Source organism: Callospermophilus lateralis, chromosome 4 (assembly GCF_048772815.1).
Source record: "Callospermophilus lateralis isolate mCalLat2 chromosome 4, mCalLat2.hap1, whole genome shotgun sequence".
Taxonomy (NCBI): Eukaryota; Metazoa; Chordata; class Mammalia; order Rodentia; family Sciuridae; genus Callospermophilus; species Callospermophilus lateralis.
In genome coordinates this window covers 105,499,115-105,516,871 of record NC_135308.1, presented here as the reverse complement: position 1 = coordinate 105,516,871, position 17,757 = coordinate 105,499,115, and the positions used below count along the sequence as shown (strand labels likewise).

At 40.0% G+C, this 17,757-nt stretch overlaps 1 protein-coding gene across 2 annotated transcripts in view; it reads right to left on the bottom strand.

Moving 5' to 3' along the window:
* Positions 1 to 16,602, bottom strand: part of Ano6 (anoctamin 6) — a 191,492-nt gene extending 174,890 nt beyond the window's left edge. Inside the window, exon 1 of one of the 2 annotated variants that reach the window (XM_076854348.1) lies at positions 16,265 to 16,602. In XM_076854348.1, coding sequence (XP_076710463.1) covers positions 16,265 to 16,337 — 73 coding nt within the window. In that variant the 5' untranslated portion in view covers positions 16,338 to 16,602. The remainder of the gene's footprint in view (positions 1 to 16,264) is intronic. The other variant, XM_076854347.1, reaches the window with a different exon arrangement.
* Between the last annotated feature and the right edge of the window lie 1,155 nt (positions 16,603 to 17,757).

Here is a 17,757-nt window from a genome sequence, read left to right as displayed (position 1 = left end):
CTAGGCATAATTTACATATGAAGAGGATGTGTGTGTAGGTTATATGCAAACTGCTATAACATTCTGCGAATGGAACTTGAGCATCGGCAATTTTTGATATCTGAAGGCCTGCCTCCCGGAACCACTCTCCACACAAACAAGGGATGACAGTTTACTTTTCTCTGACTTGAAAGTCTACTTGCAAATTAAGTCTCAATTACTTCCACCCCACAAAGGCACATGAAAAATTCTAAGCTTGACTTTAAAAAAAAAAAAAAAGAAAAACCCAAAAAAGAACCTTTCTGAATTCATTTTGAACTTCCTATGTGAGAATTTATAAAACTTAATAAAATGGCAGTGGTGGGCTGGGGTTGTGGCTCAGTGATAGAGTGCTTGCCTAGCATTTTGGAGGCACTGGGTTTGATTCTCAGCACCACATAAAAATAAATAAAGGTTCAATCACAACTAAATATATATATATATATATATATATATATATATATATATATATATTTTTTTTTTTTTTTTTTTTAATGGCAGTGGCACTTAACACTAGCTGGAGTGGAAGTCTGACAATAAGCCCTAAAGTTTACCTATTCACAGAATTTATCACTTTTTAAAAAAAATTAAAAGTTGAACCAGATGTCTTCCAAGATTAACCATCAGTGCCAGGGTATTTTACCTGTGCATACACCCACATACAGCTAATTTCCCTCTGTCAAGCGCAGACCAGACCCTCTTTCATTGCCAAACACAGCCAGCCTGGCCGGGTAAGCATGCAGACTGAGGCACTAGAGGCTGCCTGGAAGGAACAAGGATTGCCCTAAGGTGGACAAAGTGCCTGGGAACAAAACGCCTAGAGGAAGGCCTACTGGGAAGACATATTCACCAAGACAGGGAGACACAGACAGGCAAGCTAGCTCAGGAATGCTACCTGAATCCTGGAAGAAATGAAAAAGCCAAGAATAGTTTTCATTTTTTTGGTTTCCCAGTATCTTTTCAAATGCTAAAAAATTTTATTATTAGACTTTTCTTATGAAAAGCTATATTTGCACAACACTCAGAAAAGGTCCATTTTCCATACTGAAGAATGAGAAAGTGTAACATTCCACAGGTGTTAGAATTAAAACTCCCCACACCAAGAAAGGATCTGCCCTCCCATTAGCGCTGCTCAAATATCATGCTGCTCAACTAGGTCACTTCACAGCACTGGGGAGCTGCCTTTGAATGGAATTGTTGACTGCTGGTCCAGATTTTTTCTATGCCTAGGACGTGGTTTTCCCACATTCCAGTAAACACTGTATCATTATTAGGTTCCTGGCTGAAGACTCCTATCTCTTCCCCCAGGACATTGTACCCCAATCCTAGAGCCCCACCTATAGCATCTGGCACTATGACTAAGGAAGGGTGGTGAAAATAAGTAGGACACTTTGATCTTAATTTAGGGCCCAAGATTTAAGATACCACTGATACAACAACTAAGAGAAGGAAACAGAAGTACAACTCACATTATTAAATCCACAGATGCAGACAAGCAGCCTGTCACAGGCTTCTAGCACCATATTAGGTAAGGGCTTTATTTTGAGGAAAGAGGGTAATTAGGAGACACTGGCAAAAGCAAGATAAAACCAAAAAAAGGAAGGAGACCAAGATCAGAGGCATATTTCTGAGAAAGGCATTTGGACAACTGAGTGAGAAAGGATAAGCCAAATTATCAGAAGCAAAATACAATATGTATGCTGGACTGATAATAAGTGCCAAGTTCTTGCTTCCTGCCCGAAGTCAGATTGGATCCAGAAACTAGCGTGTGGTTAAGCCCCAGGTGGGGTGTGGTGGGGGATCTATGAGGGCTTAGGCAGAGCCTAAGCTCATTTTAACCAGGCAGTGAAGATGACTAACAGTGGAAACCTAACTCAAGAAGCATGAGTCACCCTTAAGGGAAACCCACGTCAGTGTCAATAACGTCTCTGGGAACTGGGAACACATGTGCTTGGACAAATATTTTGGAATCTAATATCTAGGACCAACACTGAATCACTCCTTCATTTTGAATAGGTCACTCTTATTTTTCTGTTCTCAGAGCTCTTCAGTTACCAAATGAGTCTAATAATATCTGTTTAAAATATTTTTTGCCAGTTTAAAAAAAAAAAAATCAACAAGAAGAGAGCTGACCTTTTGGAAAAATAAATTAGTACACCTGACAGCTCACACTGAAGGAAAGTGTCCACAAGCTGTGCTCTCTGGACCAGTGTCACACTCATCAGTAAATGCACTGATGGAATAATACTCAGGATGAAAGTGCAGTTTGGCTTCCGTCACAGCAAGGCACTTAAAATCTGAATTTCTATCGAATGAGAGTTGAGTGCATTTTCCTCACACATTCCCTCCCAACTTAAGAAAACGTTTGCTAATTTCCTGTTATAGGCAAGGCATTGTGTGAGCTGCTAAAGGGATTGCAAAAATAACTAAGACCAAAAAGTAAAAGGAAACCTTGACTTTAAAAATAGAATTAAAATGTTAAGCATTTTTGTCTGCTACCTCCAAAAATGTAATACTTTAAGACATGAGTTAAAATACTTTTTCCAGATATTCTTAAAGTACAAATATACTGGAGGATTATAGATATCCACCATAGGTAAATATCATACTAAGCCAAAGAAGACAGGCACACAAGATTACATTCTATATGATTTTGTTCATATGAAGTTCAAGAATGGGCAAAACCAGTTTATAGTAGCAGTCATTAAAATGCTCACCTGAATTGAAAGGAGAGAGACTGACAAAGGGGAATAGGTTTCTGGAAACAAACTCCACCCTATTTGGGGCAGTAGTTAAACCCCAGTCATAACTTACCAGACTCAACAATCAGTCATTTATTTTACTGTATGTAAAATATTAAAGTGTTAACAAAAATTCCACTGGATTAAATAAACATTAGGAATAGAGGGTCTAGACAAAAGTGTGGCAAAAGGTAATGGTGGTACCTCTTGCACTTGATCTCAATGGCATTGATGAAGAAAAAAATTCCCAGTTTGGAAGGAATCATATGTAGTGAATATAAAAATAAATTGAATAATACAGTTGGATTGTTTGTTGGACTCCAGTCATGTATGAAAGATTCCAACAGGGGAAAAAAAAAAGTAGTAATGGAATTTTTGTATAGTAAATGAAAACAGAATTTGAATCCATTTCCTTCTGTCCTGTGAACTGAAAACAAAACAAGCTTTAATTTGCATCTTCCATATTATTCTATTTTGGATACTGAGCGGGATGAGGAGTGGGTGAAATTCTAGGTAGTGATTCTCCAGAGGCAGGATTTCTCAAGGGGAATAACCTTGAAAGGAGCATATCTACTAGAGTCACCTGTGGGGCTTTTACAGGCATTCGGATACATGCTCCAGGGGCTTGGTTGTAACTCCCAGTCACTCCTCCTCCAGAATGAGTCACATCCCCCAGCAAGCAGGGTAGGAGGAGCAGAGAACCAGTTCCTGGCTGAGAATCTAGAGGACTCATTCTCTTCTAGTTTCCTGACTCTCTGAGGTCAGGAGAGGAAAAGGTGGAGCCCCAGAACAGCGGTATTTGCTCCATCTCTCTTCCCTCCTCCTCTTCTGTCCACTCAGGGAAATTACCCAGAACTGCTGAGATGGAAGCTCTCAGCACTTTCTCCTTTAGTTAAAGGAGAGAGGATCATGCTGAATTGAACTGCAAAGAGAATGAAGCAAACTGAGGGCAACCGACCAGATTTTGATGCTCTCCAATCCAGTGCTCTCACTGTAGCCAACCTCCCAAGGAATAAAGGGGCATAAGACCATGAGCAACAGTACTACTCTACTAGGTGCATTAACAGCTGTAGAAATCAATAAAAATAGTGTCTCCTTATGGTGAATTCCCCCAGTACAACAGGATTGGTAAGCCTGAAAGTATGTGCTTTACATATTTACCTGATGTATGTCTTGGGCCTTCTCACAGACCTGCTTTTAAAAGATGATAATCTAAGGCCATGTTGTTTTTAAATTATGAAAACAACAGCTGAACTTGTTAGCCATCCCCCAGTGAGGGCCTTCCCCTAGAGAAGGTTTTGTATACACCCAAGTTTTGCTCTTAGCAAACTACCTTGGTTTAGTCATTCCATTCCTAACAATCTTTAAATATAATTTGCTGGTACTTGGTTAGTATGTTTCTTCACTGCCAGTCTGCCTACTCTTTGAGGACAGGGGCCAGTTCTATTTTGTTTCTTGTTTAATTCCTAGTACCTACCACAATGCCTAGCACATAGAAGGCACTGAATTGTCATTAGGTAAATGAAAAGAATTCTGCATGCACTTTGGTTTTTAAGCTCCACCTATGATGGGATCCTCTTTATCCATTGCTGTGTAGATAAAGACCAGAAACCTTAAAAAGCACACAACCTGCAGGAGATCTTCAGTAAAAAAAATAATAAAAAGTTAAGCATTTTTAGTCTGAATTTATACAGATCATTAGTTGAGATCAATCCAGTGCTCTAAGGTAAATGAAATCTCTATACATATAACTTTAAAAAAAAAAAAAAAAGCGAAGCAGTGAGACTGATTTGTGAAGGCTACTCAGGGCTAGCAATCTACAGTCAGTTCTCAGAGGGAGGTTTTGGGGTTTGTTTGGTTTTTTTTTAAACACAAATAAGTTAGTCAAGATTGTGATTGAACACTTCAAAATAAATATCTTAAAATATAAAACAAGCCACTAGCCACAGTTTAGGTATCTGTAATTCTCAGGAAAACCATGATTATCCTATTGCTAAAAAGCCTCTTCTGTGTTTGCTTACCCTTAGAACCATGAAAGGCCTGTCTGGAAATGTTCATGTCGCCTCTTTGATTTGTAAGTTGCAATGAGCCTGTTATAGAAGCATGTACCAGTGGGCACTAAATATGGCTTAAATTTAAATGGAGGCAGGAAACATGAGATGATCTGGCAATCTTCCGGATGGCACAGAGGCTGAAATCTAGTGGATGACAAGAACTTCAATTTCAAGTGCTATAACTGAAGGATGGAATTTTGGCTTTTTTGAAAAGTTATAAGTGACTTAAATAAAAAGCAAATAATCTTGAACTCTATTTGGGGGGAAAAAAAACACAGTCTACTTTCTCTGTGCTCTCATTCCCTCAAATGGAATGGAATGTCTAAACTTTTCTTTGGCCTAATGTTGAAAGGGCTGTCACTGTTTAAGCTCTAACAACTGGACACAGACTACACCACCCGACCTTTCCAGTATATGAAATGAGAAGCACAATTTCACATGCCTGTTTTGCAAACCAGGTAGAAAGATCACTTCACTTGTTATGTCATTAAATTCAAAACAATTGAAACTACAAGGATAATAATTTATTTGTATATTCGTGTCTTAAGTTTTATCATTTTTGCCCGGTATCATACTCATCTCTTTTAAGACGTTTGATCTGACCTCAAACTTTTCAGTAATCCTCAGTCAACATGGCAAATTAAACACTTTGGTAATTTTTTTCCTTTTAAATTAACCCATCATTAGAGGTAGTATAAAACTATAAATAAGTATGCCCTTATTAATGGTTAATATGATCAAAATCAAGAACACTATTATTTAGAACTTAATATAAGATACTTTAAATTTTTAAATTTGCAAATAAAGAAATGGGCTTATTTCTTATCCATTTTATTTAGTATAAAGTTTGCATCATTTGATACTCCATTATGAATGTTGGTACTATATTCTCTTACCTTTCATACTAAAATTATATATTCAAAGTGATGTAATTCTGTTATGAAATGCATCTACTAGAAAATCTTATTTCATTTAAATTACCCCAGTCACTTATATTTTTCCATATTTTCTTTGTTTTATAATGACTGTGACTATTACTGACTTGTCCACTATGGGCCAGGAACCATCCCTCATATGTTGTGTATATTAATGTAGTAAGTCTTACAGCAATTCTGTAAGATCATTTCCTCTTGTGCATTATTATCTCTAGTACATTTTCTGATAGGAGGCCAAGTTATAAGAATATGCCCAAAAGTGGATCAACATCCAGAGACCGATCTTTCCAGTCATATCTCAGAGCTCTTCAATAATCAGTATCTTTCACCCATTCAACAAAAATTTATTGAGCACCTTCTATGAACCAGTCATGATACCACTCTCATGGTTGTCCTCAAGATACAGTATGAGATGAAAAATAAAAAGACAAAACAAGTTACAAGTATAAGATACAGACTTGGAGAAAGATGAAGTTTCAAATAAAAAGAGTAAGACTGGATTAGGACATAAGTAAAAACAGATACCTATAATATTAGTAACATTAGTTTATAATTACAGAGGGCTTTCAGTGTATCAAGCACCACAATCCTGCAAAGTAAGAGTTTTAAATGATATTATTCATCTGACACAAACATACTATGAAATAGGTTCTAATATTAGCCCTATTTTACAAAGAAGAGAAAAGTCATGTTGGTCACTCAGGATCATACACCTGGTGAATGTATGGGCCAGAATGTGAAGTCACATTCTGACAGATCTCCTTATCTGTCAGAACCAGGCTACGCTGTCAGATGAAATTCTCAGGGCAGAAACAAGATAAAGGACCCTTAGGAGAATGATGATCAACCATGCAGCAGGACAAGGTGCTGACATGGGTATATTAAAAGGCCACAGGTCAGCACAGTGACCCTTTTCTTCCTCACCACAGATATCAAAGTAGGACAGGATGCCAGTCCACTCCCTTAGTCAAATGAAGGAGAGGCTATCTATATTGATAACAGATGGCAGACATGATCTTTCAACATAGAGAAGAGTCATCATCTTCTTTTAATCTCCAGAATAAGTATAATGAACTATAATCTAGGCTTTCATCTTCAAATCCAAACCTTGAGGAAGGATCACCTTTGTTTGATCTCAAATACGTACATTTACCCAGAGTTTTGGAAGGGAGGAGAGTCAGTCTTTTCCAGTCTGTGGCCTATTTTCTCTGTCTCCCTTCCAGATCCAAGTGCACATAGATCCCTAAGGTACCCCCACAGCCCTCTGAGACTGTGCAGGGATGACAAGGTGGCTGAGAAGGTCCTTTTTCAGAGATGCAAGATAACCTCTAAGTCTAGAGAGGATTCAAAGACAGAAGGACTGAAATGGACAGGTATGCATACATGGGGGTAGAAAGCTGGGAAATTGGGTAGTGAGTGGAAAGACAAAGAGCTCAAACAGGTTTTATTTATTAATTTTTTCTGAAAGAGAGAGAGAGAAAGAGAATTTTTAATATTTATTTTTTTGTTTTCGGCGGACACAACATCTTTGTGTGTCTATGTGGTGCTGGGATCGAACCCGGGCTACACGCATGCCAGGCGAGAGCGCTACGCTTGAGCCACATCCCCAGTCCTCAAAACAGGTTTTAAACATCAGACTGAGGATCCCTTCTCTCATGTGCTGCCTGTCTGCCCTTCCTCCATTGAATACTGAACTCCTCCATGTTTCCACAATTCCAGTACTAACAACCCAATCACATAGTCCAACCAAGAATCTCATTGTTAGTAGAGTGTTCTCCTCTGAGTCTAAAGGCTCAATCTGTAATAAAAACTATTCACTCGCTGAAATGTCTCCTTCCTCACTTCTTATGCATACAATGACATGCTGACACACAGTAGCATGCACACTTTATTGAGAGTCTCACCAGACAGCAATTGGAAGAATAGGCAAGCTACAGGGACCACCAAGGGAACTACAATCCCCACATTTCTGAGCCATTTATTAGGAGCCTCCTGTGTCATCCTCTAGGGCCTTTTGCTAAGATTCCCTGACAAAGATTATTCCTGAAATACTTTTTCTGGAATTTGGAGAACACCATCAGTCTCTCTGAAGAACCGTCGGATTATAAGAAAACACAGAGAGAGAGAGCAATTATCTCTTGGCAAAACCACATGCTATTATTCTTCAATTCCTTAAAAAAAAAAAAAAAATTCTGCAGCAAAGTCATCATCCCAAATGTCCTTGACCTGATACTTATTGAGCAGTTCCCAGGTGCATAACGTGATATAGAGCAACACAAAAGAGACCACCATGGTTGAAGGGAAAGGACTTAATGATCTCAGAGGTTAAGAGCAGCAGTTCCCATGTCTGCTTTTAAAGAAAAAGAATTTACCAAGACAGCGATATTGTAACTGCCAATCATACAAGTCTGAGTGAAAGGCCCCTTCCCACTCAATACTGTACATACCCCCTTACATCCCCTCCCAGCAACCACACAGGGCTCAGAGAGGCTGAGGAGCTTGCCTTAGGTGACAGATCCTAGGGGACACAGCACAAGGCACTAACTGACCATAAACTCAGGTGGTCTGACTGCATTTCCCTCCTTACCACCCAAAAACAGCAGCCAATTACTTTCATAAGCTCATTTTTCTTCCTATTTCTTGACTATTAGTATCTCTTAGAAAATAACAGCTGTTTTGGAAAATGGTTATTTTGTTGTTGTTTTGTTTTTAATGGTACTGGGAATTCAACCCAAAGGCCCACACATTCTAGGGAACTGCTCTATCATTAGGCTACTTACCCAACCCTCTTATTCTTTGAGACAGAACCTCACTAAATTACCCATGCTGGCCTTCAATTTGTGATCCTCCTCCTGTCTCAGCCTCCCAGAATAGCTGGAACTGTAGGCCTGTGTCACTACAACCTGCAGTATCATGTTTTACACAGTTGAAACACTGAAACATTCAGGACTCATTTACTAAGTAATAGGAGGAAGAAATAAAATGATACAACAAATAAATGCAATTAATTCAAATCACAAATAACAAAATTTTAAAAATGATATTAAGGGTCTGATTATGTTCTATATTTTTGTTTAGAATAATTTTTCTTAAACACCACAAATTGGGAAGAAAAAAAAGCTTAAGTTTGTGTCTACGTGATGCCACAGAAAAATTCAGCCATCGTTTTTTCTTGGTAAAGCCAAAAATAATTTTTTAAACATCTAGCTAGAACGATCTGGAGAAACAAAAAATTCAATTATGGAAACACAGTCTTAGTTTCTATAAAACAAGCTTTATAAACAAGCCTTTAATTTGCTTAATTGCTCTTTGTAAAAGAACATCTATTTACATGACTTTGACCTGGGTCGAAAGTTCTGCCAAAGTAAAAATAAATGCAGAAAAGAAAATTTTAAAGACCAATATCCCTTCCCCCCCCCAATTTCGAGTATTTGTATTGTAAAATAATGTGGGAAAGAGAATTTCAATGTCCTAGAATGAAAGCATTAAATATAAAAGCAACATCTGGACTTCACAAAAGAATATATTTCCTTTCATTTGTATTTTTGGCTGCTGAATAACTTCCTCCAGCAAGATCTGTCAATTAGTATTCAGATATGTAGCCAGGGCAATAATAAATACCATGGCAGAGAAAGTTGCCTATTAACCCTTCAACTTGTCTTCTACACAAACGCTCCATCTGATATGTTTTGGCTGAACAGTATCTGAATTGCTCCTTGGTCCATGTCCAAAATATTCTATTGTTGACATATTCATTCTGTATTCTTCAAACTGATTGCTTCTTGGAATGAATGCTAATGAATTTTAGGCACAGTACTAAAAAGATAAAACTAAAGAAAAAGGCAAAAAAAATAAAATAAAATAAAAATAATAGGAGCTGGGGGTATTGTTGAATGGTAGAGTGCTTGCCCAGGATATATGGATCTCTTGGTTCAATACCAGTACTACAAAAAAATAAATAAATAAATAAAAATAATGATAAGCACATAAAACAAACATTTGATTGCATTAAATTCCCATAATCTTTCTCTTGACATAATATTTGCCGATCAGTTCAGCAGTACATCTCTTTGGGTAAAGGCAATTGGAAATAATGGTTTTTGTTTTCAAACTAGCCATTTTTGCAGAGACTCAGCCCTAAATGTAATCTATCTAAAGCAGATCAGGCTTCAGTCATATGACATACAAAGAATCCAGGAAAATCTAAAACATAGATCCATAACAAATGTTGTACTGCACATCTATACATTATTGATATTACTGCCATGGAATATCACACCTCCCTTCAAGACTATAGCTTTGAGTTGGGATATACTAAATCAGCTAGAATACAGGAGAAAACCTTAAGTACTAGCCAGGGTGGAAACTTTTATTAAAATGTAATTGTTTTAATCTAGTCTGCTATAGTTCAATTCCTTCCTATAAGACTACGTTGTGGGATTCTTAATTCTTCATTATGCCCCTCATTAATGTCAGAATTAAAATTATATCTCTAACGCAAATCTCCATAGGAGCTTGCCTAAAGTTATTGGTTTCTAAAAAGGAAAAAAAAAATAAAACTGGAGAGTGACCAACATACATGACTATTGCAACCCCTTGAGAAAACAGGGTGTGTGGGTAACTCTTTTTTTTTTAAACAGATTGTCACATTTAAAGAACAATGAATCGCATAACTGAGGAAACTTTTGGAAAGTGATTATTTGACTCAAAAGTTAGAACATGGAATATAGATCATGACGTGGATTTAAAAAGGAAAATAACAAAATGTTAATGAAAAAGAGCCAAAACTCACTGCTCTGAAAAAGAAAGACTCTCAGGATAGCTGCCTTTGTTTTGTTTTTTAACTGTTATCTCTTTGATAGAAAAAGTAAATATATATGAAATGCATATAACATCCCCTTGTCACAGTGCATAAGGTGAGGACAGTATCACAGTTTATTTGGGGGGAAATGATCTCATCATGTCTTTAGGAATACTCAGGATGTTCTGTTTTTATATCCCCATTACCTCACCTGCCTCTGCACCCCTCTAAGGTTGGTTCAGGTATCACCTTTGTAGAGCTGTCTTGGATTTTCCTAAGTAAGACACAGGCTTTCACCTTGGTACCACTTGGTACCATGCTTTCTCCTGCACACACCTTGATTATATCACTAATCATAGATTGCTGCAATTGCTATTCCCTTATCTGTCTCCTTCCTAGATAGTGAGATACCAGAGGACAGGGACCCTGGAACCCAGCAGAGTGCCTGGTATAATGTGTACACTCAACATTTTCCAACAGATAACTGAGCATATCTCAAAGAGCCACAGAATGACAGAATTCTACTGGGGCTATAAAACCACTAAGCACTGTGCTAAACAAATTATTTTAAAAGAGTAAATCATTCATTCCTTCAAAAATTATTTGGTATCTTTAGGGAAACAACTGGAAACTCACGGCATCTGTATTCAGGAGCTTATATTTAAGAGGAGAGTAAGGCAGAGAAACTTTTAAAAAAATTATATCAAAGGAATGTCTACAACATTTGGGATATTCCACAAGATCTCTAGAAGACCCAAGTGAACTAGACCCAGTCACCAAGAAATTTTCACTCTAGTTGTGGAGACAATGAATTCAAAGATAATGACAATAAAGACAAAATACAAGATGAATTCTAATTTCATAGAACCAAGAAATAAGGAATGTGAGAATTCATTGGTGGGCACTTTGGGCTCTTTAGCCCAAAGTAATAACTTTCTGGGTTTGTCACAGGTTTAGACAGAGGAGATGCTGAGAAAGAGAAGAAGTGAGGCTGAAACTGCCGATTAAGGGAAGAGTCTGAGCCAAAACAAGGGAGTAAATTAGAAGACTTGTTGGAACAAGAGGAAGAACTCCTCTCCACTCACTCAGCTCTGGTGTTACCCTGGAGTTACCCTGTGCTCTCACAGCTTGCAGAAAAGAACCAAGTACTCACGGAAGCTGCCTCTTTCATAAAGCTCTCAGACCCATTCCTCTGTATTCTTGTGGCCGCTGTACACATTTCTAAATCCAACTGCTGGAAAGCCTTATTCCAACAGTCCACTTTCTAACATGCTTTCCACATTCCAAGATCCTTCCAAAAGCAAATTTGATTCTATCCATTCTTTCCTTAAAATCTTTCTGAAGCTGCCAAATGAGGTATATGATAAAATCCCTAATCATTAAACCATGTGTTAAATTCTGCAATGTGAAGCCCCTGTCTGCTTTCCCAGTGTGATGTCTGCTCCCTTCCCCACCACAGGCAACTCAGAGCTTCTGCACCTTCAATACCTTGACTTCTGTGAAGCTCTCCCATCTTCCTCCCACAATTTGGTGCATATTTCAATAATGGCACATACTACAAATGTTGGGTTCCAAGGAACCATTTTTCCTCCCTCAGCAAAGTCTGAATCATAGAGAATGCAAGAAACAAAACAGCATACTAAGTCTAATTTCTATATGCTGGCATGCTGGGAGCCATCAGCCAAGTAGGTATGACAAATTCCTTGCCAGCTTACTCCCATGCTGTCTAGTGGAAGGACTTCTGAAAGGTGACCTTGCTCAAGGACCAGGGCAGGATCCGTGTTTAGGGTGTTCCCCCTTTAGAATAGGGCAGTTTAGCATAATAGGAGATTAGGGTGTTCCCCTTTAGAATAGGGCGTATCCTGCTGCTGAGTTCCTCTTGAGTTCTTAGGGTCAGACTGTATATTTTGGGAGACAGAAGCCCACGCGGTGTGGCCCATGCGGAGTGGATTTGGGCAGAGTAGTATATTTTGGGAGAAGTGGATTTGGGCAGAGAACGTGGATTTCCCCAGAACGTGTTTGTAGACGGCCGGTGTGAGTTCGGGAATAAAGAATTGCTGTTTGAATCTACAAGCTGTGTGGAGGCTCGTGATTTGTGCCCAGCCAGAGACTGTGGCACTGGCATAAAAAATGTTCCTGGTACTTTTTATGTCAATAGGAAGAATGTTGAATCAAATCACCAATTACAAGTGGTAGAAGCAGTGGAAACCAAGCAGCCAAGGACACTCTCCTGCACATCAGGCAGGGTGGCACACAACCCACCTCCCAAGGATTTGCAATGACATATGGTCTCTATGCAAAAACGGCTACAAAACATGTATTTTCCGCTACTATTGCCTAGATCTAACTTTTGTGGTTCATTGTTGAAGCTAATTTAGAAATAAGGCCTTTTGCAAAAATGCTCCATACCAACAGGCTGCTTCATTAACAAATCTTTTAGGCATAATTTCTGGTGGCCATGATTTAATCAAACAAGGAAAAGACCCCATGGTGAAAGACACCATGTTTGATTCTCCAGAAAGGTTTATATCAAATAAAGAGACAACCCTGACACGTGAGCACTGTGCTTCAAGGGAAAGCAGAATTCACTGCTAAAAAGCCCCTATATCTACTAGAGGACACACTTCCTTGTATCTAAGTAAAATATCTCTGATACAATCAGGGATGGTATGTAGGTAAAATAGTTTTCTTTCTGTCTCTTGTGGATGATCATAATAATGTCAGATGTTATACTAAGAAATTTATATCAAAATAACTCTTCTGCTGATTTATAAAATATTTGAGAAATTTCACAGAAATCTTCAGTAGTCTAGTAAGTTTCAACCTATTGTACAACTATTTGTAGTGATGATCAAGTACTAGAAGAAATACATTAGTCAACAGCCTTAACATTACAAAACTAGAGGCAGAGGTTAAAATTATAGTTTTCGTTTCAACAACGTCTCCTCTCTCATAGTTGGAAATTAAAATTATTTTGTAATAGGCTACACCACTGTGAGCATACTTCTGGTAGCCTTTAAAAGGGCTTCTTATTTTATAAAGGCCTAACTTTCAACTGCCATAAAATACTTTCTGGTATAAAAATCACTGCAGCAGGATACAGTACAGCACACTTGTAATCCCAGCTACTTGGATGGCTGGGGCAGGAGGATACCAAGTTCAAGGCCAGCCTAAAAAATAAAAAGTTCTGGGGATGTAGCTCAGTGGTAGAGCATCCCTGGGTTCAATCCCAAGTACCACAAAAAAGAAAAAAGGAGTGGGGGAGATCAGGGAAGAACAGAGGATAGGAGAGAAAAAGAGGGAGAAGGAAGGAAAGGGGAATCATCACTGAATGAGAAAACCTAAAGAAAGCAAAGATTTCAGGTGAGGTAAAGCATGGAAGCAAGAGAAAGAAAGAGGGAGCAGTCGGACTTTTAAATAAAGAAGTGCCAGGTCAGATTTCAAAGAGGGAGAGAATGCCAAGAGGGAGAGATGTGCACTCATTGCAACTGACAATGCTTTGAAACCATTCTCATAGAAGACAGTCCATACAAATGGACACCAAGCACTAAAGCATTTATAAAATTCAAAGCACAGGAAGACTCTTCAGGGAAAGAGGAAACAGTTGTTCAGCAAAGTTAGGGGAAGTTCCAGCTGAAGGTAATCAAAGTGATGCCAATTAAAACAGTAAAAGCAGACACTGAGGCACGCCTCTGAGCCACTAGAGGCTAATGCAGAAGATGGCACGTTCACCTGGGCAACTTGGCCAGACCTGTCTCAAAACAAAAACGTGTGGAGATGTAGCTCGGGGGTAGAGTGCTTGTGTACCATGGCCTAGTATGTCCAAGGCCCTGAGCTCAATCCTTACTGCAAAAAAGAAATCATTTTAAAAAATTGCTAAACCCCGTTTCAGTTTGTTCCTCGATCTACATTGACTACTATACACAGTGAAGTATTAATCTGAAGAGTTTCTGGAGGGTGGGATAAAGAAGGATAGAAACAGTTAGCTAATAGCTACACTGTTTGATTCGATGAAATAAGCATGAATTATGTGTAATTAAAAATAAAAAGAGCTTATTGCCATGCACTTAAGATGAATTTTATGATGCCTTATCAGGGAAACAAACCAAATTAGTTTTGCTTTCTAAGTTCAGATCCATTGATGGCACAGCAAAACAAACAAAACTCAGAGCCTCTTGCTTACTCCAATTTCCATTTAGGTTTACTCATTTACTTAAAATACTCAATATACACATGATGTATACTGATGATATATCGATGTATACACATGATGTATATTAAGGCCTTATCATAACAGACAAGAATAATTTCCTACAAAATAAATAGTATTAATTTTTTTGCAACTTTTAAAATTTTGCTCGTGATTTATTTTTTATGGCATCATTTAAGTAATCTTGCTAAATATTAGCAGCATTCATTATCTGTCTGCCAGAGTGACCAGATGGAAAGAGCATTAATTTGCACAGGTCTTGCAAGTCAGAAAATGTGGGTATGAAAGTGTAAGAAGCTGGGCAGATCAGCCTATGAGCATCAGTTTTCTCTCTTACAGTAGGGAGAAAAATCTCATATTATTTGCGCCCTCTGTAAAGATGAATACCTGATACATATGTTCTCATGTGAATGAAATGTAAAGCTAAGTCATGGAGCATAGCCCCCTCTATTACCTCTCTCCCCCACCCCTTCTCGGGCTGGTAACCAGGAAGTTACCAAATTCTTGTTTTAAATGATTTGTGCCTAAAATGTAAAAGGAAGAAAAGCCACACCCACCCACCCCCCAAAAAATAAGTTAATTTTAAAGCTATTAGCGACAAACAAGGTTTTAGAACATGAGATGGAACTGTTCAGTTTTAAAACTGATTTGGTATCCAGAAGATTGAGCAGAAGTCGCCAGAACAGACGGGCATGGTAATTTAATTTCAGTCTCCTGTAAGAAACCAATCTATCATCCTTCCTGACAGTGCTTTCTTTGGAGACCTGATTCCTTTCTCCTTCCCCACCTCCTCCCACCCCTTTTGTTTGCTTTTTTGCTTAACAGCTCTCCCTCGTTTCAGTCTATCACTACAAAGTTGGAATGTAGCACTCCAAGACTGCTCCCAAGCTCCAGATCCCCCTCTGGTCCTGTGGGAAATGCCCTGCGGTGTTCATTGCCTGCGGGATTTCTCCCAGGTTCCCTTCCGCCCCAGCAGTGTCAGCAGAGGGAAAAGGGATCCCGGCCGGCTCTCGGCAGCCGCAAATCACTTCCCGCGCTGCCCCTCCCCAACACTCCCTCCCCTAACTGCTGGTTCGCTTTCACTTTAAACTGGATTCCAAAGGGTCAGAGCCAGCTCTCCAAAGCCGGGCCGGCTCCCCGAACCCCGCCTAGGGCTTGCCGCCGCGCCCCGGCTCTCCGCAATCTCTAGCCTTTTTGGAGGCGCAGGAAATGACCCAAAAGTTGCCTCTGAGTCAAGACTTCCGCGCGTGGAGGCGTCCTCTATACGCAGTGACTTTTCAGGGGCTGCGTCCCTTTCGCGTAGGGAGGCTGTTCTCCCCGCCGCTCGGGCCCGCAGGAGAGCTGAGCCCCGAGGCGGCAGGGGGCTGCGGGTTCCCTCCACCCCTTCCCGAGGCCGAGGGTCCCGGCCCATCTCCCAGAGGACTGCGGCGCCCGGGCGCAGGCCTGAACTTCTCCCCGCGTGGGCTCGGGCTTTCTGGCAAGGACGCCAAGAGCCCCCCACTCACCGATATCTCCATCCTCGTCGTCGTCCTCCTCCAGTTCCATATCTAGTAAAACGTTCCTGGTCATCATTTGCATGTCTCCCCCAGAAGGCCGCTCCGAACTTGTCGCAAAGTTGGGGGTTCCGGAAGGACTCGGTTCTCCGCGGGCCGGGCGCCCGGGTGGGGAACTGCAGGGTGCGCGCGGGTCACTCAGGCTCTGGGGCCGCTCTGCCCAGCCCGCGCTCCGGGAAGCCCAGCTGAGGCAGCCAGCGACTGAGCATGCCCAGTGACACCGACGAGGCTCGCTGCGGAATGATTAAACTTCCCTGGTTTTTATTAGGCGCCCAGAAGGAAGTCGGGAGGCTAGAGGGAGTAGTTAGCGTTTGCGTCTTACACCAGCGTGAACTCACAGTCGGGGAGGGGAGAAGCAAGGGTGGGCGGGGATGGGGCTCCTCCAACGTCGCCTCCACAAGACGCAGCTTTTTGTTCTAAGGTCGTACAGGGACAACGCACTGGGGCTTGAGGTTTTTGTCATTTGTCACAAGAGAAGGGCGGGAAAAAACCGCTGCTGCAGCTCTCACGAGGAAGGCGAGCACAGGTGAATGGTGTTTGTAAGTGACAAGGAGCTGTTAAGGGATCTTAAATTCAATTACTCTGACTCCAAAGTGGAGGAAAGGTTATTCTGTTGGAGAAGGGTAAAATGACAGAAGAGTAAGTCAGATCACGCTGGGGAAGTGGTGGGTGCAAAACTCATAGGTAACAAGATAAAGAGAGAGACTACCTATAAAGAAACGTGCTCACAGAAGACAGAAGGATTTCCGCACAAAGTGGCTTGGCAGACGAATGAAGCGCCCCCTATCTCCTCCCGCGTGATGCACACTGGGAGTGGTCTCAAGACAGACAGCAAAGTCGGCTGCCCATTTGGACCATGGGAATTAGTTCTGTGTGTCAGAGACAGAAGAAACCGAACACCGTTGTTGTTACATAGAAACTCTTTTCTAAAATAATGTAGAAAACTCTAATAGCAAGAAGAAACAAAGTAATGAAATTTAAGCTAGAAAGTTAAAAGAAAGCCTGCATTCCTGGAAACCATAGGAAGCAATAGGATAAATACAAAGGAATTCATGTTCGTTTGAATTGCAGGTTCCCTGGTTTATGGGTACAGAACTTTTACTCATACGTGGTGGTGAACTCCCAAATGAGTCAAATTTGACTTCTCAAAAGGGCTAGCTAGCGGTTTGAGAGTGCAGCTCAGTGGCAGAGCACTTGCCTAGTATATGGGAATTCAATCTGCATTGCTCTGTATGTTATGGTCTAACACTTCTCATTGAAATTCTTTATATTTTTACCCCAAAGTACCAGGATTATTGCAATAACATTAAATCTCTGCATTTTATTATTTCATATGCTTATGTTTAATGTTCTCACATGAAAGAAAACATTGATACCAATCTTAAGTGGGAAAATAACCATAAATACACACCAAAAGACTCGATACAATTATTTTTAAGAAAATA